The sequence below is a fragment of the Triturus cristatus genome, chromosome 10 (assembly GCF_964204655.1).
Source record: "Triturus cristatus chromosome 10, aTriCri1.1, whole genome shotgun sequence".
Taxonomy (NCBI): Eukaryota; Metazoa; Chordata; class Amphibia; order Caudata; family Salamandridae; genus Triturus; species Triturus cristatus.
The window spans coordinates 1,036,392,931-1,036,416,083 of NC_140593.1; the positions used below are offsets into that span (position 1 = coordinate 1,036,392,931).

General features: G+C 46.4%; 1 protein-coding gene across 1 annotated transcript in view; it reads right to left on the minus strand.

The window, feature by feature from the left end:
• The window catches only part of DNAH3 (dynein axonemal heavy chain 3), a 694,204-nt gene extending 671,602 nt beyond the window's left edge, over nucleotides 1-22,602 (minus strand). The window contains exon 1 of the mRNA XM_085629109.1: nucleotides 21,857-22,602. Coding sequence (XP_085485235.1) covers nucleotides 21,857-22,069 — 213 coding nt within the window. The 5' untranslated portion in view covers nucleotides 22,070-22,602. The remainder of the gene's footprint in view (nucleotides 1-21,856) is intronic.
• Nucleotides 22,603-23,153: the final 551 nt, after the last annotated feature.

Below are 23,153 nucleotides of genomic sequence, written 5' to 3' on the forward strand. Positions count from 1 at the left end.
GAAATGCGAATGGCCAGACTGCAGGACAGTCAATATCAGAACCTTAAGAATAGAGAGAGGGGGGAGGAGCCTAGCGCGTGACCAAGATGGCCGCGTGAGCTCATAGCTCCTCAGACCCTCGCTCCCTCCGGCAAATATCCTGTGAAGAATCCTGCCTTTAACACCCGGAATATTGGAGGCGAGCCGTTGCTGAGGTGATTGTCGCTGTCCGGACTGAAATCGCTTACCGGAGGCCGAAGTTGTGCCACATGGAAGTTTGCGGCCTACTCCCCGGAAGATGCCCGGGGCTTGCACTGGCACGGTGCCCGAGCACTAATTGAACAACAGCGGCTGTGTGAGGGGCGAGCCATCGGAAGGACGGTGTCATCACTTTCGCTTTCGCTTTCCTGATTTCATCGCGCCCTGGCCTGGGAGTGCGCCGTGCCGGTCACTTGTTGCATTGTCTTCTCTGGATGGGCAAGGGGACTGTTTTCGGCAGCGGATCACGATGTCAGCCAAATCGGAAGCCGTAAAACAGAAGCCCAAGAGCACCAGGCGGGGAGGATACACCCAAACCAACAACATGGATCGTTATGCCCAGCAGAAGGAGTCACCGGGCGGATCGGGTCGGCCACTGGAAGCTTTGAAAGATGGTTTGCCCCCCGCTATGGAACCAACCCTGCAGGATGTCATGGGGGCCATCGAGGGGATGCAGGCCTCTATCGGGCGGCAATTCGAGACCCTGGCACATAAAGTGGACACCATCTCGATCGACGTCAACTTGATTCGGGCGGTTCTGGGGAAAACCAATGAACGGGTTCAATCCTTGGACCTTAAAACCTCTGGCCTCCTGGGTGATGTCTCTGACCTGCAGCTGGAAGTCCGAAATTTGAGGTCCGCAAACGACCTCTTTGCCCGACGGCTGGAGGACTTTGAAGGCCGGGCACGGCGCAATAACGTGCGCATTATTGGGGTCCCGGAAAACTCGGAGGAACAGTCGGTGGACCTGTTCGTGGAGGACTTGGTGGTAAACCATCTGGCGCCCAAAGGCCTCAGTAAGTTCTTTACTGTTGAACGGGCCCACAGAGTCCCTGGTGGGAGGCCCAAGGTGGGGGCCCCTCCGAGACCGATTGTCGCCAGGATCTTTAATTTCAGGGACCGTGACGCCATTCTACAAGCATCACGAGTGTCCGGCCCGATGACTTTCCAGAACACCACAGTGAGTTTTTATCCTGACTCTACCCAGGCGGTGCAGAAGCAAAGGCAGAGCTTCCTGGCGGTTAAGAGAAGGCTCAGAGGGATGGAACTGAAATACGCCATGCTCTTTCCGGCCAGACTGCGTGTGGTGTATGAAGAGCGGACTTTCTTTTTTGAATCACCGGACATGGTCGGAGACTGGCTGGATACATTGCCCCAACGGCGGGCTGGCGGGGAGCATGCTGGTGGAGCAGAAGGTGGCGGTGTTGAACAAGAGTGAGGACTCTGGTGCTAGATCATTTTGACTTTGCCCAGGACAGTGAATCACAGTTTTCGGTCTCTCCGGGAGGGTAGTAACCTGGGGGGTGGCGGGGGTATGAAGGGAGCCTTTTCCTCCTCTGGGGTTCTTTTTGTAGACTAGTTTCAGAATAGGGCGACAGGCACACTGCAAGTTGGGGGGGCTTTTCAAGCTTACGCAGGGGTGCAGCGTGGGGGGTGGACTGGGGTTGTTGAGATGGTTGTTGTTGGTTTTTGTTTTGCAAGGCGTGGTGATGCAAGCTTCTGTAGCTCGAGTGCGGTTCTTCGGGGGGGTGGTGGTCTCCTTACATTTCAGGATGGGGGGTAGGGGCTTAAAGATACTCAGTTGGAATGTTAACGGCTTAGGGGATCGTATTAAGCGAGGGATCGTTTTGCAATTTCTGAAGCGATGCTCCCCTGATATAGTTTTATTGCAAGAGACGCACTTGATAGGTAATATGTGCTACGCACTCAACAGGAAGGGCTACAAATTTGTTGTGCACTCGGGGTTCTCCTCGGACTCCAGAGGGGCTGGAATACTTGTCAGGGCCTCACTGCCGTTTGAGGTTGACTCCACTACTGTTGATGATAGGGGGCGATTTGCGGCTGTGGCGGGGAGGTGGGAGGGCAGGACGCTGGTCCTGGTTTCTGTTTATGTCCCTCCTGCGCTGCAGCCCTCCACATTTGAGGACCTGGGGAGGGCTCTGCTGGATCTCCCAGAAGGGATGTTGGTGGTGGGTGGCGATTTTAATGCGGTTGGTTCCGGATTGCTTGATAGACACCCGCCAAGGAGCTCTGGGGGGGGGCGCAGAAATGGCTTACAGATTTCGTGGATACCCTTGGTCTGGTTGACTGTTGGAGACTGCTGCATTCCACTCAGCGGCAGTACACCTTCCACTCAGGGGCGCATGGCAGTCTCTCTAGAATTGATTATGTACTTACATTGGCTGCACACGCCTCCTTTGTGTCTGAGGCTAGGCACTTGGCTAGGGGTATTTCTGACCATTCGCCGGTGTGGATCTGTATGGATGTTGGTCGAGAGGTGGGGGGCAGGGTGGCCCCGATTAACCCCTGGTATCTCCGTGACCCTCGGACTCGTAGCGCTGTGCTGAAGGCGGTCGATCTTTACTTCCAGGAAAACCTAGGCTCGGTCACGTCTGCGGTGTCTTTGTGCGAAGCGTTTAAAACTGTGCCGAGAGGAGAGGCCCTTTCCTTGATAGCGGCAGCCAAACGTCGGAGGGATGCGGAGGTCGCACAGATTGAGGCGGAGATAGCGGCTCTAGAGTTGGCCTTGGAGGAGGAGGTTACGGCAGCAACGCTGCATAAATTGAGCCTTAAGCAGTCGGATTATAAGGCCCTGGTGACGAACGCGGCCAAAGCCCTGAGTAGGGAGCAGCAGGGGCGACTGTACGATGTTGGGGACAAGGCCGGGAAATTAATAGCGTGGCTGGATAAAAAAGAGCGGGTAAATCGTGTGGTGCCAGAACTTGTTACAGAGGGTGGCGTTAGTGTCACTGAGCCGGATGGCATAGTCCAGTGCTTTGCAGATTATTTCCGCATGGTTTACACCTCGGTGTCGGACAGGCCGGTGGAGGACTCGTGTGAACTTCTGCGTGATCTGGCTCTGCCTTGCCTCTCTGACATAGACAGGGACGATCTAGATGGCGACATCACAGCTGACGAAGTCGTGGGTGCTATCCGTTCACTGCGCCCGGGCAAGGCCTCGGGCCCGAATGGTCTGCCGATTGAGTTCTATAAACTCCAGCCGGACAAGATTGCTCCACATCTGCGAGCTATGTTTGTGGAGGCGCGGGAGATGGGATGCCTTCCATTCGACCAACGCTTGGCGACAATTGTGGTCATACACAAAGACGGCAAGCCCAGGAATAAATGCAGCTCCTATAGGCCGATTTCGCTACTTAATGCCGAGCCGAAAATCCTCGCTAAAATACTGGCCAATCGCTTGATTAGGGTGATCGGGGACCTGATTCACCCGGACCAATCCGGTTTCATCCCGCATCGTAACACTGCGTTGAACCTTCGGCGCATCCACGGCGTGCTCGCATGGACGGGGACGCTGCAGGAGTCGACCATTGTGGCTGCACTTGACGCCACGATGGCTTTTGACACGGTAGAGTGGGCATATCTGTGGGCTGCACTTGCAAAATTCGGCTTTGGGCCTGCCTTTGTTGGCTGGGTGAGACTACTATATGAAGGACCCTTGGCTAAAGTCGCGGTCAATGGTAGGGCGTCCTGCCCGTTCGAGCTGGGGAGGGGCACCAGGCAGGGTTGTCCCCTGTCGCCGTTGTTGTTTGCTCTTGCTCTTGAACCGCTGGCGGCATGGATACGATGGCACCCAGACATAAGGGGGATCCGATGGTCACCAGATCATGAGGACCGCATTTCTCTTTATGCCGACGACATTTTGCTATACCTCACTTCACCCATGAAGTCTCTCATAGTAGTCTGTGACATTTTGACTTCTTTTGGTAGGAACTCGGGTCTCACCATTAACTGGGGTAAGTCGTATCTGTATGCCCTGAGTGGAGACGTCCCTGTTCTCCCGCAGAATTGCTCGATCCAGATCGCCCGGGATGGCTTTTTGTATCTAGGGATCTATATCTCCACCGATCCAATTGTTCGGTATGAGAGAAACCTGCTCCCTCCATTGACGCGCCTGCGGCGGGATGTGGCAGATTGGCGGCGGTTGCCGCTTTCCCTCCTAGGCCGGGCCGCACTGTTCAAAATGATGTCTCTTCCCCGCTTTCTCTATGCCCTGCAGAATACCCTGGAGCTGGTCCCGGCCAGCTATTTTCGGGAGGTCGAGAGCCTCCAGCGCTCGCTGCTGTGGGATGGCCGACCGCGTATAGCTATTGCTAAGCTGACCCTTCCGTGGTACGATGGGGGTATCGCGCTTCCTGACATTAGAAGATACTATTGGGCCACCCAGTTGAGTGCGATCAACCACGGCGTCTACGGACCGGCGCTGAGCCCCGGCTTCGCTATGGATCGATGGTTGCTGCGCGGGGGTAATTACTTTAGAGCACTCTACTCCAGGTCAATGGATGGGTCCCTCACGGGGCCGACCAAGACGGCGGTGCACGTGTGGAAGGCTGTTACGAACTCGTTGGGTTGGAAGGATAGGCTTACCCGCGCTACTCCGCTGTTTGACTCAGATGTGTTGGGGAAACTTTGGCACATGAAGGGGTTCGAGAAATGGGACCTGATTGGGATATCCAGAGTGGGGGACCTGCTGGTTAAGGGACGAGTGAAATCGTTTGAAGAGCTACGGACGGAGTACGATCTGGAGGGTACGGAATATTTCCGGTATGCACAGGTGCGCCACGCTCTGCGGTCCGTCCTCGTCGAGGGGGAGACTGTGCCTGATTCCTCTCCCTTGGAGGATCGGATCCTAGATGGCCATATGCCGGAGAGTACAATCTCCTTAATCTACAAGAAGCTTGTTAATGTCCGGACTGACCTCCTCCTCGGGGTGCGTGATCAGTGGACTAGGGACGGCCTTGAACTGGATGATGAGGACTGGCAGTATGCCATCTCCTCTCCTAAGGAGGTAGCGATCCCGGCACGGCTAAGGCTGGTACAGCTTAAGATACTTCATAGAGTCTATGTCACGGGGCCCCGACTGATTCATATGGGTTTCTCCGAGGATGGCTTATGTAAGAGGGGCTGTGGGATGGTGGGCACCTTCCTACATATCATATGGGAATGTGGTGTGATCGCGGAGTTCTGGAAGCAAATTCATGTTGTGATGCAGGAGGTCACAGTGTATTGCACTGTTGCCAGAGGCACGGCGCTGTCTTCTGAATGTCTGGGGTCCTACTGACTATGATGCTGCGCAGACTCAATGGGTGACCCTAGGAAATATGGTGGCGAAGCGTGATATTGCGCGACTGTGGGGTTCTCAGAGACCTCCCGCCATGGAAGCATGGATGGACAATATGGACTGGAGCATGTTTAGGGAGAAGACGGTGTATAGTGCCCGGGGGCGGCCTAAGAAATGGCATAAGATATGGGGGCGATGGAACCAGTATAGGGGTGATATATGTCTGCCCCCTGCCACTGAACCGTTAGAGGGGCAACTTTCCCCCTAGCTTCACTTCCAACTTGGGATTTTAATGAGGATAATATGCTAGATTGTTAGCGCCTCTGCCTCTCCCTCATCCACCCGATCGGTGGCTTTGTTCTGTCTTTGGGAATGGGGCCGCGCCCCCATCGGGAACTGGCACGAGTTTATTGTGTATAATGCCTTGCTTGTGTTATTTATTTTAGGTTGTTCTAAAAAAGGAACCTTTGTTTTCTCCTGTACCAGAGCTGTGGACACTTCCATGTGTTGTACTTAATTGGCTGCCGAACCTCCGGGATGTCGGCTGAATAGCTGTGTTCCAGACTGACATAAATAAAGGTTTTTATAAAAATAAAAAAAAAATTAAAAAAAAAGAATAGAGAGAGACTCCAACGGGGGAGGATGGCGACAAGTACTGTTTAGGTCGGTTCTTTCTCCAAGGGAATTGTGAAATGGTGTGATGACACTAGTTATCAAAGGGGGGTCCGCAGCCACATATTAATCAAAATTGAATTAAGGTGTGACTTAGAAATGTATCACTCAAATCTGCTTATAATAGTATGACTAGAAATGTAACCATGCCTTTCATGAAGAGCAATGTCATAGTTACTGCAAATGTATTTTAGTCAACGCATAATGATTGGTTTTCATGTAACGCGATTCATAAGGTTTAAATGTGCACCATATTAAAGTCTGCACATGTAGTTTGCTTATTCATATATATAAAGCGTAATGAATTTAATGCTTAAAATGTGGTGTTAGAAGTGTGGGTTTAAATTGTGTAAAGGCCTGATCGCATGTACGTTTAAAGAGAACGGCCTATTCATTTCTTATGTTAGCTAAATGCTGTAGGCCAAAAATGATTTCCCTTGGTAAGGCTTTGGGGTTTCAGGACAATAGAAAATCTCAGAGAAGTAGAAAGTTTCTCGTTCTCATCTTTCTGTTGCAGGTGCAAGGACACTTAGCTCGCTAGAGAGACTAGGCTTTTGTTTTAGGAGTTAGGATGGTACGAGAAGCCAATATGGGAGTACACCGGAATCTAGGGATGATACTTTCGGCAGAGAAGGTGCCTGGGACCCAAGGTCAAGCTAACCGTCGTTGGATGGGATACAAGTTTCGCTGGAAAAGTACTGAAAGAAGACCTGGCTGAAGAGGTGTGCCGGAGGGCGTGTTCTATGTTTTTGGGATTTTGAATTAGGGACAGTGCCCCGTGGGTTGGGCAGTTGAGGCTTAGATGGGAAGCTAGAAGGAGCATCTTAGAGCGAGCTCTGACTAAGTGAGTGCACTTCTAAGGTAGTCTTCACTTCTGACACCTTTTACTCTCTTGCCTGGGAGGGAAAATGCTAAGTAGGGATGTCACCTTAGAGATAGAGTAGTGATAGACTAACTGATTTTCCTTTTAGGCTAATGACTTCTAATGTAGAGACTGGAGAAATTATCGCATTTCTGATGTTATTGGAATTGATTCTTATTCTTATTCTGAGTCGGATGAGACTCCTGAGTAGAATCTCATTTGTATTAGTGCCCATTTATTTTCTTCACCTTGTATTGAGGTGTTTGTATGTGCAGTTATTCTTGGTTGTAATAAATTCCTAAACTTTTTGATTTGGAGTCAGTGGTCCTTTCAGAGAACAAATTCAATTATTGATTATGTGTTAAAATTTGACTTCTTCCCCTCTACACTATTTAGCAGATAAAAAGATCCTGGCGACCTGAGAGGATTCTTGGTGATGGTAAGGTAGATAATAATCCGGCGTCATCACCAGAAAATGTGCTCCTACTAGCACACCAACCCCCCTCCCTTCCCCAGCAAACGCAGAACTAGATCCGGTGGTCGTGCCTTCCCCTGCATCACTCCTAAAGCCTAAAATGACATGCCCCTGCACATCAGAGCCACCTCCTTAGATCCTGAATTCTGCAAATAACTGAAGCCATAGCTTTTACCTAGCCCTGACCCTGAACCAACCCATACAATTCCTGCTCTAGCGCCAGGACACCCTCCCAGATGAGTTCTGCACTATACAAATACAGTTCATTTAACATAGCATAACAGATTGCTTGTGACCACAAACTTAGCACAGTTATGTGCTTTGTGAATATTATAGCCACAACAAACTGCACAAGTCTGTATCAGTCATGAGGGGGTTAATTTCATTACAAGAACGGAGGCTACATTATGCATAATACTTTTAATGCAGTCTCCAAGCAGCCGCATACATCACAAAGTAAAGGGTTCCAGAATAGAACACCAGAAGTATACAATAGGCATGAGACACCAACAATCTGCCTCTTTTGAATGCGGCTCTGAGCAGATAAGTTCAACCTCTTTTGTTATCCTTACCTTATTAATCTCCTTTCACCCCATTGTTTGTGGGCTTCCCCCCACTTCCCTCACCCCTACCTCCAATACCTCCAATTTACGGAGATCTCTCCTCCCTCTTTTCCCTTTTAATTTCAGAGCTCTTCCTCCTATTTCTCCTTAATAGCTTAGTCTAATTACCATTATCGCATTATCACCTGTTTGTTAATTGTAATTTATGCTTTAATCACCTTTCCCTTTCAGGTGCCCCGATTTGGTCCTCCCTAAAGCGCAAATCATCATGAGCGCCCGGGACTCCTTACCCGATCCCGCTCTCCTTCGTGTTTCAGTAGCAGTCCTTGTTTTACTCTGCTTATGCCATTTCATCTTGCCCCACTCGTTTAAAAACGACGAAAAGACGAAACGTATCGGAGCTCCGGTCCCCCTCATGACGTGTAATGAAACACGTTAGAGGAGAGCTCCTTAGCAGCGGCTGCGCACCGTCAGTACGTTGCCAGGGGTCTTTCCTCATAACGCTCCTGCCGATCGGGCTTCGCATTGAAGCTCGAGTAAACCGATCTCCATGGCAATTGGGAGCAGCTGTTCCAAGTTATGACTTCTAAGAGCTCTCTCCCTACTGAGGAGTTCGAGATTTTAGGGATCCAAGACTCCCACTCCTCTGATGACCTCACTTAAACAAGTGGGAAAAGACAAAAGAAAAGTAAGAATATTGATTATCCTACCCCCAAGAGCACATTGGGAGGTCCTAGCACCTCATCTAACTCGGGAGGTCTTAGCACCTCAACAATTAATGGAGGCCCTTGCGCCTCAAACTCCCTATGTGTCCTTAGTGGCACGACCTATCATGGTGTCCTTAGCGGCATAAAATATCTGGGTGTCCCTAGCAGCACAAAACATCTTGGTGTTCAAAATGAAATGGGAGATAATGTTTTTCTGGATGATGAGGTTTAAGATATTCTTGAGGAATACGTCCTTGACTTGGACGAGGATGACGACCAGGAATTTTACATCCAAGCAACAGAGGAGGAACTCCCATCCACCTCTAAAGACAGCATTCTCAATCCTCTGGGAGAGGAAATGTTCTCTCCACTTAACCTCAAACATCCGAGAAGCTCGGAGTGGTGGCCACAGGGAACATGTGGGCAAATTTATAAAAAAAATGGTTAAGGAATTTTTTGGAAAATGACACACATAGTATCCTCAAAGCTGAATGCCCAAGTCCCTCAATAGAGGACAAAACATGCCAAACCCTAACCTTGACCCGAAATTAATTAAATTCCTCTTTAAGCTCGGCAGAGATCCAAGAAAAGGAATGGAAAGATCCCTCAAAGGGATGCCAAGACCGCCTCCTCGATGTCTTGGGTCCCCTTGCCAGAATCATTGACACTGCGGAGGAAAGCCACATTAGTGGGACACCACTAGACACGGATTTAATCAGGGGTTGGAGCCAGAGAGCGTTGAAACTCCTGGGCAACGCCAACGCCAGCCTCAACACGGAAAGAAGGAGAGTCGTATTAACCAAAATTAACCCTAAGCTGAGTGATATGGCTGACACGGGAACCCTCTAAGAACCCCAAAGGGTTACTCTTCGGCGAAGATCTGATTAAATTATTGGGGAAGTACGTTTCCACGTTTACAGCCCTGGATAAGGTGCAACAGAATATGAAGAGAGTCTTCAATCCTAACATTTTTGGACGGGCCAGAAGAAGGGAACCTTTCTTCCAGCCGCTTCAACCAAAGACCCTTCTCAAGATTTTGTGGTTACAGAAGAGGTTACGAACCCTCTAACCCACAATTCTTCCCCCAGAGAGGGAGAGGCCCCCGTAACAGAGGTTTTAGATCTCGTGGTTCAACCAACAGCATCAACTCCCAGAGTGAGTACTTTACCTCTTCTTTCTACTCCTTCTTCCCCCCAAAAGGTGGGAGGCAGGCTCAGATTCTTCCATCAGAATTAGACATTAATCACTCAAGACCCTTGGGTTCTGAACACTGTCAAGGGCTTCAAGATAGACTTTGTAGAGACACCTTTACAATCTTTTTTCCCCAAATACATACCACTCCCTCTAGACCAAGAAAAAATAATAGAGGAAGAAATATCCTCTATGCTCCAGAAAGGAGCAATAATAGAAGTCCCACTAGAAATGCTAACCTTCTTAAGTACACTCTTTCCAGTACAAAAAAAGGACAAAGGCTGGAGACCCGTTATAAATTTGAGGGAATTGAATAAATATCTGGTTTACAGGCATTTCAAGATGGAAGGTATCCATCTCCTGAGGGATTTGTTTTTAAAGGGAGACTGTCTAGTCAAACTATACCTAAAAGATGCATACTTTACCATCCTGAAGGCCAAAATCCATCAACCCTTCCTTCAGTTCATGTGGAAAAACCCCCTGTACCAGTTTCAGGCCCTACCATTCAGCCTTTGCTCTGCCCCTTGGTGCCTCACCAAGGTCATGAGAGTAATCGCCTCATCCTTGAGAGGGAGAGGTATTCGCCTTATCGTATGCCTAGACAACATTCTTATAATGTCCCAAGACCATTTTCAGTTATTCCAAGATCAGAAGACTGTAATGGACTTTCTAGAAAGCTTAGGCTTCATTATAAACAAAGAGAAATCAATGTTGTCTCCTTACAGAACCCTGGAATTCCTAGGCTTCACCGTAGACACAACAAAGTGTCTGCTCTTACTTCCTTCAAAGAAAATAACCAAGATCAGAAAAGAAATAAGACATGTCTTGAAACAAAGAGACCTTACTCTAAGGGAACTAGCCAGACTGCTAGGCCTCCTCTCCTCTTCCATCCAAGCCATCTCCCCGGGACCCCTAAACTATCGGGCTCTTCAAAGAGTAAAAGCGAGAGCCCTCAGGTCTGGTCTTTGGTACGGAGATCGCATTAACCTGGATCAAGAAGCAAAATCAGAACTAGCCTGGTGGCTAAAGAATCTAGACACCTGGAATAGAAAAGCAATCTTCGGTTCTGTTCCAGAATTTATTTTAGAATCGGGTGCGAGCCTTCACGGCTGAGGAGCTTGCCTTCTCGATCAGAATACGGGCGGAATCTGGTCGCAAGAGGAGTCCTTTCACCACATAAATTATTTAGAACTGACAGCTGGTCTTTACGCCTTAATGAGCTCCAAACATTCTCTCCAGGGCATATCAGTCATCTTAAAGATGGACAACATGTCCGTGGTAGCCTATATAAACCGGCTGGGAGGCACCAAATCCGCGGACCTCTCGAATTTAGCCAAAAAACTTTGGATGTTCTGCCTGGAACACAAGATTGCTTTCAGAGCGTAATTCTCCCGGGCAAATTGAACATTTCTGCAGATTGGAACTTCAGATTCCTCTTAGACCACAGCGACTGGAAACTCAATGTTTCTGTCTTCCAGTGTCTCAACAAGATTTGGGGACCCCTAGAAATAGACCTCTTTGCAAGCAGACTAACTTTCCAATTAGAGAACTCCTTCAGCTGGATGCCCGACCCAGGTGCTCTGGCAGTGAACGCCTTTCTCCAACCCAGGAAAGACGTCAAGGCATACGCCTTCCCACCCTTTGCCATGATCCAGAGAGTTCTACAGAAAGTCAGACAAGATCAATGCTGCCATGTTCTAATAACTCCCTTCTGGCCTTCTCAGGCATGGTTCCCAACCACTCTAGAACTAGCATGCAACCCCCCCTTCTTGATTCCTATTGTAGAGAATCTCCTTACAAACGTAAATGGAGAAGATCACCCCCTACCTCAGAGCGGGAGTTTCAACCTACTTGTCTGGAGAGTGTCAGGAGATCCAATGAAATCTCAGGGCTTTCGTTACCAGCTGCAACTCTCCTTGGAGAGTCCTGGGCCCCAGGTACTCACTACAGATACAACACTATATGGAGATGCTGGGTACGTTGGTGCGTGAAGAGGAACTTGGATTCCTTGGAAGCACCTATTGTTGACGTAGTACATTTCCTTGATGAACAATTTGAGAGGGGTCTCAGCTATAGAACTACCAACTGCTATAGATCAGCTGTCTCTGCTGGCCATGTCCTTGTCAACGGTAAATCCGTAGGTAAAAATGTTATTGTTTGTAGAGTAATGAAGAGTATTCGATTAAGGAGACCCCCTAAACCTAAATACGACTCTCTTTGGGACGTTAAATTAATTCTCGATCTCTTCTCTAGTTGACCTGATAATACTCAGTTGAATAGGAAATTACTGGCCATCAAGCACCTAACTCTGTTATGTTTAATCTCTTGTCGTAGAGCTTCTGACATCAAGGCTCTTGATATCACCAACAGATCTTATAATATGTAAATATAAACTTGAACTAATTAGAAGAACCAAGACTATGTCTGATTCTATTTTTTATCCACGGTTTGACTTATTTCCCAAACTATGTGTGGTAGACTGCATGAGAGAGTACGATCAGAGAATGAATGGTCTTCGTGCCCAGGGTGTAAATCAGTTACTTATATCTTTTGTTAAGCCTCATGGAGGTATAACCTCTACTTCCATTGCCAGATGGGTTAAAACTGCCATGAGGTTAGCAGGTATTGACTTAAGTAAATTCCAAGCTCACTCACTCAGAGGTGCTATGGCCAGTAAATCTTTCTGGTCTGGTGGTAAGTAGGATGACATTCTCAAAGCTGCGGACTGGTCTAACGCTAGTACTTTTGCACGCCATTACTGTAAACCAATCGAACACTTGTCTGATGTAGTCTTACAAAGCTACCACCATGCATAATGTAGCCTCCGTTCTTGTAATGAAATTGCGATTCTCCTATTACCATGACTAGAGAATCTGGATTTCATTAACGACATGGAGGCTAACATTATCCCACCCATCCCTAAGGCTTACTTTATAATTGCCTCTCTGAGTACCTTTTATAGAAAATGTTCTATAATTTTCTAGATGTGTACCTTTTTGGAATTGCGTTCGCTGGGTTATACCACACGAAGGTACCCTGTTTGGTTCATACATAGCTGTTGCTCTTATGCATTGACTGGATTAGCACAAATCTGATCCTTGTGCCATACCACACTGCCTAGGGCTCTGACCTGACATTGCAATTGTATCTGCTCGCTGGCTCCTAAGCTATCCTTGCTAAAAAGATGACGAGCAAACCGGGGAAAATATCTAAGCATCCTGTGACTCGCCCAAATACCAGATTACATGCAGCCGCTCCCCAACCCCTACCTACACTTACGGCCATCGACAAAATGTTACAACAAACAATTGGAGTTGTGGCCACCGCAATTGAAAATACTGAAAGAAGATTATCTCTCACACCTACTATATGCTTGCAAGACTTTGAAGGGGACTGTTCTGTACTAACTATTGACCCTACGGTCCCTGATTCTTTCCTCGCACCCTCTTTTGCTGAGCTGCCATGCTCTCAGATGCTTTCTGAACCATTAAGTGGTGCGGAGTTGGGGCAGGTTACAAAGGAGTTCCCTAGCATCGTCGTGGACTCTTATGCTACCCTGACCCACTCTTCCCCTGCATTAATTTCGAAATCGGGGAAGTTAGACTCTAAGCTGAGGAAAAATAGTCTCGCTAAAAAAGCTAGAAAGCAGGGTAAAAAAACGCCGGCCAACCATAATCATAACTTGGTGACCCCACTGGATAGCACCCTGAATTCCCAACCAGGGGTGCCATGCTGGGTCACAAACATGGTGGCGGATTTACAGGCATGCCTGGAACAGACCATTGTTGCACACATTAAACCTTTAACGTCAAAATTGGACAGAATTGTTACCATTCTAAATAATAAGGCAGTGGGAACAACAAAGTTAATAATCCCTTCTAAAAAGTTGGTATCTTCTGCTTCTAGTAACTTGGGGGCCGATCCTGTTGACATTTCAGTGGCCCAGAACACAATTTTAGGGAGTACAATTACCATCCCTAACCCTATAACTGCTATGCCACCACCTCCCTCTATTGCCAAAAATAAAGGTCATTCCACCCTGACCCCAAGGGCCCAAGCCAATAGTTCTAGTCTACACCCTAAGGAGGTTGAAGTCCCTGGAAAAAGTACTACAACCCTGCCAATGAGACCTGCCCAGTGTAGGGCAGATCCCTGCCAGCTGCCTACAATAAATCTGCCCCCAGAAGCTCTACCTTATGTGGTTGTCCTAGCGGGTGTTCCAGCTCTAAGAGAGGGGAAAAGAGAATTTGAGATTGACCTTAAGAATAAATGTATTCAGTGGCTAAGTATAAACAGACCCCTCCCTCCTAACGTTTCGGGGGAAATCTTGGCGGTAAGAAGAATAGAGTGGATTGGAAGGGGTCCTAAAACAGTGGCAGGGGATGCTATAACAATTAACTTCAGGGATCCTGCCGCAGTGGATTATATATGTAAATCTTCCATGTGGCGGAACTCCCAGATATTGCCTCTCCATTTGTCTTATTTTTATCCCACCTCGAACTATAATCAGACCTTTATTCACTATGGTAGAAATCAACCTTTGTATCTCACAAAAAGTGATGAAATGCTTATGTCCTAAGAGGGAGACATGTGTGTATGAGGAAGGGAGGCCAAGAAAATAATTCTTTTAAAGACGAGAACCCTCACTCACCCGAGGGTGACATGCTTCATCATTGGGTCCCCTCTTGCACACTGTAACCGCAAGGTATACAGTGTGAGCTACAACTCTCAAAAAAGGGACAAGAGAGGAGCGTGAGGTGTTTTAATGGGGATATCCAAAGTGACAGGGGGAGTAAGGGGCAGAGTGTGAAAAGAAACAGTGTGTAGGTAAGTAAAACTAGCTACAGGGTAACAAAATCAATTTTAATAGTAGTTCCCATCAGCTAGGATTAAAATGAGGTGATCTAGGATTAACAAAATATCCTAGTAATTGGTGGTCGACATGTTTCTGCCAGATGACTTAATTGTTCGCGGCATTCATCAGGACCTCTCAATATATCACTCTGCTCGTATAATCAAAATTAATGAGTTACAGACCATACTCGTTGGTAGGTAATAAATGACAAAAGGACCAGCTGCAGTCCGGTACAATGTCTCTGAAAAAAATAACAGTTCATTGTCATTTATACCAACTTAAAAGGTCAACCTCCACATACCAAAAGAAACACCACACACGTGATATGTGTTGCACACGTGATTAAAACACAAAACATTCTGGTGAGTAAGTATTATCTAGGAACTCACCTAGGGGTAATATTAATTTACCTCTACCTTGCGACGAATGGTGCTAAAGAGCACAGATTGCTAAAAAGATAAAAGACTGGTTCAGAATGGTTTGCACAAGTTGCACGAAAAAACATATAGACTAATAGATAAGTATTGCTCTCAATCGATGTAGTATGGCGAGCACTATCTAGAATTCACCCAAACAGCAGTATTTCAAATAAGCAGTATTTCTTGTCCCTTTTTTGAGAGTTGTAGCTCACACTGTATACCTTGCGGTTACAGTGTGCAAGAGGGGACCCAATGATGAAGCATGTCACCCTCGGGTGAGTGAGGGTTCTCGTCTTTAAAAGAATTATTTTCTTGGCCTCCCTTCCTCATACACACATGTCTCCCTCTTAGGACATAAGCATTTCATCACTTTTTGTGAGATACATTCATTTGGAGTCAGTGATGTCTGATGCTTTATTTTTCTCCATTATTCGTACCCCTTAGTGTGATATAGAAATCAACCTTTGCCATCTAGTGGGACTGGCAATGGAAGCCACCTGTAGTGCATCCCTTAATCCCCATCCCGCCTTTGCAGTCGTACGCCCATTGGAACAGGTTCAGCGTCCTGGAAGAAGTTGACTGACTGGCCCAGATTGAAACTTCTGTTTTGAAATTGAGTAATAGGGACTGTACGGATGGATCTGGACCTGGGCAGAATACACTCACCCAACCTATTGGTGATGATCCTTGTCCTATCGATGGTGGGTCGGTGGATAACAGTGTAGGAGTTAGCCGTGATCTGAGCCCCGTAAAAGAGCAGGGGTCTGATTATGGTGCAGATAGAGTGATGGAAGGGTCTATCAAGATACTTTCTTGGAACATCGCGGGACTCAAGAATAAATTACTTGACCCAGAGTGGTTCGTATTTATGACAAAACATGACATCTGTTTGACGCAAGAGACTTGGGCCCTGGAAGGGAGTGAATGCCCTGGTTTTGCGACCTTTGATATCTCTGCTATTTCAAGGGGTAAGGGTCGCCCCTCGGGCGGGTTATCCATCTGGGTAGGTACACACCTAGGACTACGGGCCGCTCAGCTTGAAACTAACTCGCCTGATATTCAATGTGTCCTTTTAACTTCATCTGATAAGTCACGTGTGGCCATTATTAATATTTACTCCAGGCCTACTACAAATGGAAATGAATCAAGCACTTTTATTGCTCTTGATCTCCTCATCCAATCACTCGATCCCTTAATTACAATAATTGTGGGAGGCGATTTTAATTGCCAATTCGAACCCTTGAGTTTCCCCGAACTAGACAACCAAGATGAGGTAGACTCGCTCTGGTGTATTCCGGCCCCTGCTATTACCCCAGTGAAGGCCTGGACCAAGCTGGTACTACAAATCAAATCCTTCACACTTGCAAAGTCCTTATGGGCGTGCAATGGAAGGTCTGATAATGCTAATTCTGGCCTACCCACATTTAATAGGCCCAATAGTACTTCCATTATAGATTACATTTTATTGGAAGCCAAGCACTGGGATAAGCTTAAAGATTTCCAGGTTGTTTCAAGACAAGATAGTGATCATAATGCTTTGCTCCTGACGCTTAAGCCTGGCGCATTTGGCTTAACCAACACAGAGCCAAACACAGTACTGTCTGTATTACCCCTTACTATATCCAACAATAGAAGAAGGGTTAAATGGGCAATGTGCCTGGAACAGACGACACGTCTTGCTGAAATTTATCAGACTGCCATCCCGCTAATAAGTGACCAGACACATGGCTAGGGGCCGAGATTGTACCGATCTTTAAGAAGGGTTGCCCACTAACCCCAGCCAATTACAGACCCATCAGTTTATTGGATTCCCTGGGCCGAATTCTATTAAATAGACTGCTAGACTGGATAGAGGTGAACAAAGTATTGACTCCCCTACAAGCTGGCTTTAGAACTGGCACATCTACCTTGGACCAGATCTTTCGGCTCCAGGTCCTCTTTTGGAAAACAGCAAGAGTGGAGGGTGGCAGCCTCTACCTTGTTTTTGTGGACCTGCGGGCCGCATTTGATCTGGTCCCTAGGCAGAAACTTTGGATGGTATTGAAGGACCTTGGTCTCCCACCATACCTACTCGATGTGTTGATTCGCCTCCACACAGGGAACTTTGCACAGGTGAGGAGCGGGAAGAACGGGGAACTATCTGCACGCTTCCCTGTAACTCGGGGGTACGACAGGGCTGCGTATTGGCCCCTACACTATTTAGCCTGTACGTCAATGGATTGATTGACGAACTAAATAGTATCAAGGATACTGATGCCCCCCGACTGGTCTCTGGTCGGGTGCCCGCTCTGATGTTCGCGGACGACACACTGTTGTTATCCCGGACATCATCGGGCATCCAGCGGGTACTGGATGGGTTCGCGACCTTTTGTGCCTCGCGGGGACTGGAGATCAACTTGGGGAAAACCAGGTTTATGATCTTCAGTCCCCCGAGGCGCACTCGTCCGAACCCTGTACTGGGGGGTGTCCCCTTGGAAAGAGTCAAGACCTTCACATACCTAGGGGTCACGCTTACTGAGAACTTCACCTGGGAAGCTCAAGTGGCAAAATCTTCTTTGAGGCTATCCCAAATATCGGGGGAATTGGTAGACTTCACAGAACTTCTATTTTTAAACCTGTTACCCCTGTATTGGAGATCTACAAAACCCGGGTGAGGTCCGCAGCATTATACGCTGCAGAACTGTGGGGCCATACAAATACATCCAATCTTCAAAAGGTGGAACATGCCTTCATGCGTGGTCTGGTTGGCCTCCCCCAGAGTACGCCTCTAATACCATTACGCTTGGATATGGATTTGGTTCCCGTTAACGACTTGGCTGCCGCACGACCTCTGCTTTTTTGGAGAAGGCTCTGGTCTGTCCCTGAGCTTGAATTTTTTAGAGCAGAATTTAGTGCAATCTGGGGGACGCTAAAGTGTAAGAATATTCCCTGGCTGCTCCATATAAAGTCTTCCTTTTATCAAATCGGTCTGCCCCAACTTTGGGACACTCCGGACATTAGCTGTATGAGGACTCAAAGGTCTGAGATACTGGCAGCTGTCAGACTTTTTAATTCCAATAGATTAAACTGCTCAGCTTCTCTGGGCAGGTTGACCTCAGAGTTTCTATTGATGAAAATTGAACCTAAATTGGAAGTATTTTTGGATGTAGTACAGCCTCCACTGGCGAGAAAACTTTACACTCAGTTAAGATATGGTTGCCTTCCAATCGGGGTACTTACATCAAGCTGGGGAAAATTGATCGAGGCCAACTGCCCAATATGCAAAACATGCAAAGAAGATGTTGCGCACATTTTGTTCTTTTGTCCAGCATATAGTACGGCCCGAAAATGCTGGCTTTTCCCCTTGTGCAAAATATTGGGCCTCAGAAAATGTGTACAAGCTCGAAGAGTTCTAACCTATGATACCAACCCACTTTTTGTCTATGCAGTTTCCCGTTTCCTATTTGCTATGTGGAGGAGACGAATGAGTTTTATTTATCCATAGTAATGGCCTATCAGTTTTTATTTTCTTATTAACTGACCATGATAACTCATTGTTTAATCATTGTTTTTTAAATTTATATTTTTCTATTTATGATCTTATTCTTGTACCTGTATATATTTTATTGTACTTTTATGGTCCTGCGACCGAAATAAAGTTATCATGATGATATAGAAAATGTTCTCTTAATTTCAAAGCTTATTATTGTGAAATATCTGTTTTAATATTACATTTCAGTATATAATTGTACTTGCTTTTTGCTCTGCTTGTTATTCTATCCTTTCTGGAATTGTTTACATTTCTTTCTCTTTTCAGGTAGCCTTTCATAGTTTCAAGAAGCTTGGACTTCCGTTTCCCTCTTCGTTCTCCTTCGTCCTTCATCTTGTTTTTTGGTTTGAGAAAAGTGTATAGAAGACTAAAGTTTGGGACTAATTTCCTCTTCTCCACATTTAAAAGAGGCAGATTGTTGGTGTCTCATGCCTATTGTATACTTCTGGTGTTCCATTCTGGAACCCTTTACTTTGTGATGTATGCGGCTGCTTGGAGACTGCATTAAAGGTATTATGCATAATGTTAGCCTCATTGTCTTTAATGAAATCCATATTCTCTAGTCATGGTAATAGGAGAATCGCAATTCTCATGCCCTCATGCCCACTGGCTAGGCTCACAGAGGTATCTAATGGCTCCCATTTGGCTAGTATTCTTTGAAGATTCCTAAGGCAAGGCAGATCGAAAAAGACGACTTGGGTCTATGTTGCAATGGCAGAGAAGCATCACCCCGCTTCTCAAAGCCAGCAGATACAAAATAAAATGTAGATAAAAGAATTCCATTATCATTTTATTTTTCTTTCACAGCCGACACAAGTCTATGGCAGGGCGGGCCGGCAGGGAGGAGTAGTGGGCACTTGTTAGTGCGCATGTCAGTTTGGCTGGCTGTCTTAGGCCGGCCAAACAGACATGCACACTTATATTTCTCCAACCCAGCTGTGTTGCACAGCCGGGTCAGGAAAAGGCACAGGCTCCCTGTCCCTGAGCAAGTACTAAACCAGCCTGCTCAGGCCAATACCGACGCTTATCTCATGCTTAGGGAGTTTGCTTATAATTTGTTGTTTTTTTTAAGTCAATTATGTGTTTCTTTTTTATGTGTACATTTGATTTCTCCTTTCAATTAGATGCACAAAAGAATTGTAACATAAAGTCCTTAAATTAAAACTGCAAACTTGAGTGAGGTCCTGAGCGGTGCATGGGACACAAGTTAGGGTTTGAATGGTTTGCTATAACTGGGGAATTTCAGTGTTTTTATGTCTTGCCTTGTAGCAATAACATCACTTTCTGTTGCATAAGCTACAACTTTAGCATAGCTCTAAAAGGTTTGCTTTCCCACCCATGGGAAAAGTTTGGTTCAATACAACAGAGATAAATGTGAAAGACAGGTTATTGTAGTCCGCAGAACACTATTCAATGTGTGTTACTAACAATCCCATAAAAGGTTCAGGGGCACTGTGTTAACAGTAACAAACCATATTGTGTTATTCACAGTATCACACCCACAGTGTACTAAGAAGAATAAACACTTTTAAGTAAAAAGTATTTATTACTGCAGGAACAATCTCTTTCTCAGTAGGTCTAAAACAACTACACAGAACATTATAAAACCAGCAAGAATGCACATTATAAATAACAAGAATAAAATGAACATTCTAACATGTTTAAAATATCATATAGAACCTAACATCTACTTCTATAAGCTATACTAGAAGAGAATTGAAGACAGAGCAACTTGAAGGCTAGAGTTTCGTAGGGAGAAGTGTTGCACTGCATACCTTGGTGACATCAAACGCAGTCTTTATAAGTGGAGGTGTAAAGACGGTGTTCCCCTCAAAGGGAAAACACATGCTGTGGTCTTCCCTATGGGATTCGGCTTTGTTGGCTTCAGGTGGGATGTAGCATCTGGGAAGTGTGCTGGCAGTAGGTGAGACCCTCTGTGACAGAATCTCGAATGATAATCTGGGCAAAGGACCTCTCCTGTCATGTGGTCAAGCGGCAGTCCTTGCATACTAAATCTTATCAGAAGTTGGAGTTTCTGACATAAGTTTGGGAATGTCTGACATAGGTTATATGCATCTAGGTATGCGTCTTAGATGTTTCCTTAAGAACATATAAGGTAAAAGGACGTCAATTCAGAGTACACAATTTTGGCTAAATGTCTGAATGTTTTCTTGTTCAATCTTGATCTGATAAAAAGTAGACGTCTGACCCAGACGAACGTTGCATCACGTATTGCATCTATGTCATTGAAAGAATGGCTTGACCCTTTCATACTTCTAAGAAAGGTCGGACGACATCTGTGTCCAATGGCAGACATGTCAATGTTTCTGCATAAATCAGGGAACATTGCGACTTCCAATGTCTGAGATTGAGAGGATAGCGATCTCCAGTATCCAAGATTGAGTCGGGCCTACATCAGATGGAGTCAGACCTTAGGGGCTTTAGATCATTTCCCTTTTGTTTTTGAAGAGATTTTTATGAACAAACATCAATTTCTTGCAGCCAAAGGTGACCACGATATACCTTAGACAAAGTCCCAATAAATACAGGAAGTCGTTTTAACTGGGTTTAGGAATTAAATACAGCTCGAAATATTTGTAGTGGATAGTAAAGTAAAGTTTTCAAACATCAGAGAGACTTTATGAACAGAGGGAAGAGTTTACAGACACTATAAAAAGTTTGTAGGCACAAGAAAGACTTTCCAAACGAGGTACACGGAAACACACAAAAAGGCAGGCAGGTGGGTGGATGGATGGGGACAGTGAAAGAAAAAGGCAATAATAAAATAGTGTGTGTTAGGAACGTACATGGTGATGTTCGTATTATTAGTGAGTATGACTTGAAATTGAAACTTTGTACCAAACACACTGCATCTGGTCTGCATAAAGCAACAACAAGCGCTTTAAGTGCAAATATAGCAGCGTTTCACAACTAAAAAGTTAGTAGGGCACGGCTAACATTTTAAAAAGAATACCTCTGTAAAACCAGGAATGTTTGTTATTTCATGGGTTTTCAATCCGAATTTCTACCGCTGTGTCTGCAGTAATCAAAAAAACCGCTGAAACTATCCGAGTGATTGTAAGCTTACTATCTGTCCTTTTAATTCATACATGCTGTTTATGAATCGAACGCGCTTTTGTTCCACGTACTAAATGCACATATAAAATATTGTTATTATTGTTCACATTGAATTAGATTAGGTGACAAAGCGAGCGAGACACGCCGGCCTGGGTGATGATGTGCGACAGTTGAAAGTTGGCTCTTACCCGGAGCAGCCTGGGGGTCAGGGATGACGTCTTCAAGGCACTGTCCAAGGTTGCCTTTGAGCTGATACTCGCTGATCCCCGAGTCACTGCACTCAGACGCGGCATTCCCGAAGACGCCGCAGGGCTTAGTGATGAGTACTGTTTAAAGTTTTGGAGCTGGGCAGACTCCACAGCACAAAGTGCCTCGACATTTACTCTTCCCTCCATGTCCATGACCCCTGCTTACACGCTGACACGCTTTCGGTCTGGCATTGACAAAAGGAGAACGCTAGTGTTTAGTCCTGGTGTTCGCTTGTGGCAAGTGCCGCAGCCAGGGAAGCCCTCTTCCTTCTGTGGCATCTCCAGGGCTCTGTTGCCAGGGCCACCGCGTCCTCTCACGGTCGCTAGGAGACGGGAGCGATTCCCCCGCCTACCTTATGCCCGCCGCCATATTTACTGCTGATTGGCTGTGAACCACGTGCGCTTTGGTTTTAAACACTCGCTACCTATGCTGTTCGAAGTGTAAACAATTTTAGTACCGATTTCTCTGCTGTTATAAGTGCACAAAAAAAGAGACGCTGTCACGGTAAGTGCTGTTCAGAAACATTTTTGGGATGGATTGCGATTTCCGATTGAGAAAAACCCTCCTCTGTCATGCAAAGATGGCAGATTACTTTAGCAGATTAGATGCAGTCAGTGATTAAATTGTTAAAATATATATATACGTGCTGCGGTGCAAAGTTTTTCTCCGATTGCAAATAGAAAGTCGGCCTGCTCTTGGTTCTACTCATCATTTTTTTTTCCACTACCGAAGTCTTCCTGTCCTTCCGTCACTCTTGCAGATTCATTTTTAGTGAGTGAGAGCGATTGGTAAATGGGAATAAGTGTGAGTGAATGAGAGAGTAAGTGTAGCTAAGTGAGAAGGAGAGAGTGAGAGCGAGACTCGGACAATGAGTACTCAGTGTAAGTGAGTTACAATGAGAGCGGCAATGAGTCTGAGTGAGTATGTGAGTGAGGGAGTAAACGTAGGTAAGCATGAGTAAGTGTGAAGGGGCGTAACTCGAGCCCCTGAAGTCACTTCGGTGCGGATGACGATAACCCTTTAGGGGCCACCAGTCTTTTATTGGGGCCCCTTTCAGCCAAAGGCCAATGCATATCTGTGAAATACTGGAGACTCAGGTGCCTCTCATCACATTCTGCAGGGGGCCCATCATTTTACATTACGCAACAGATATGCGAGCATGTCACGCTTGGTAATCTGCCACTGGCCCTGGCATACACGTGGAAATTCTTGGCCTACGGATTCACACATGGAATT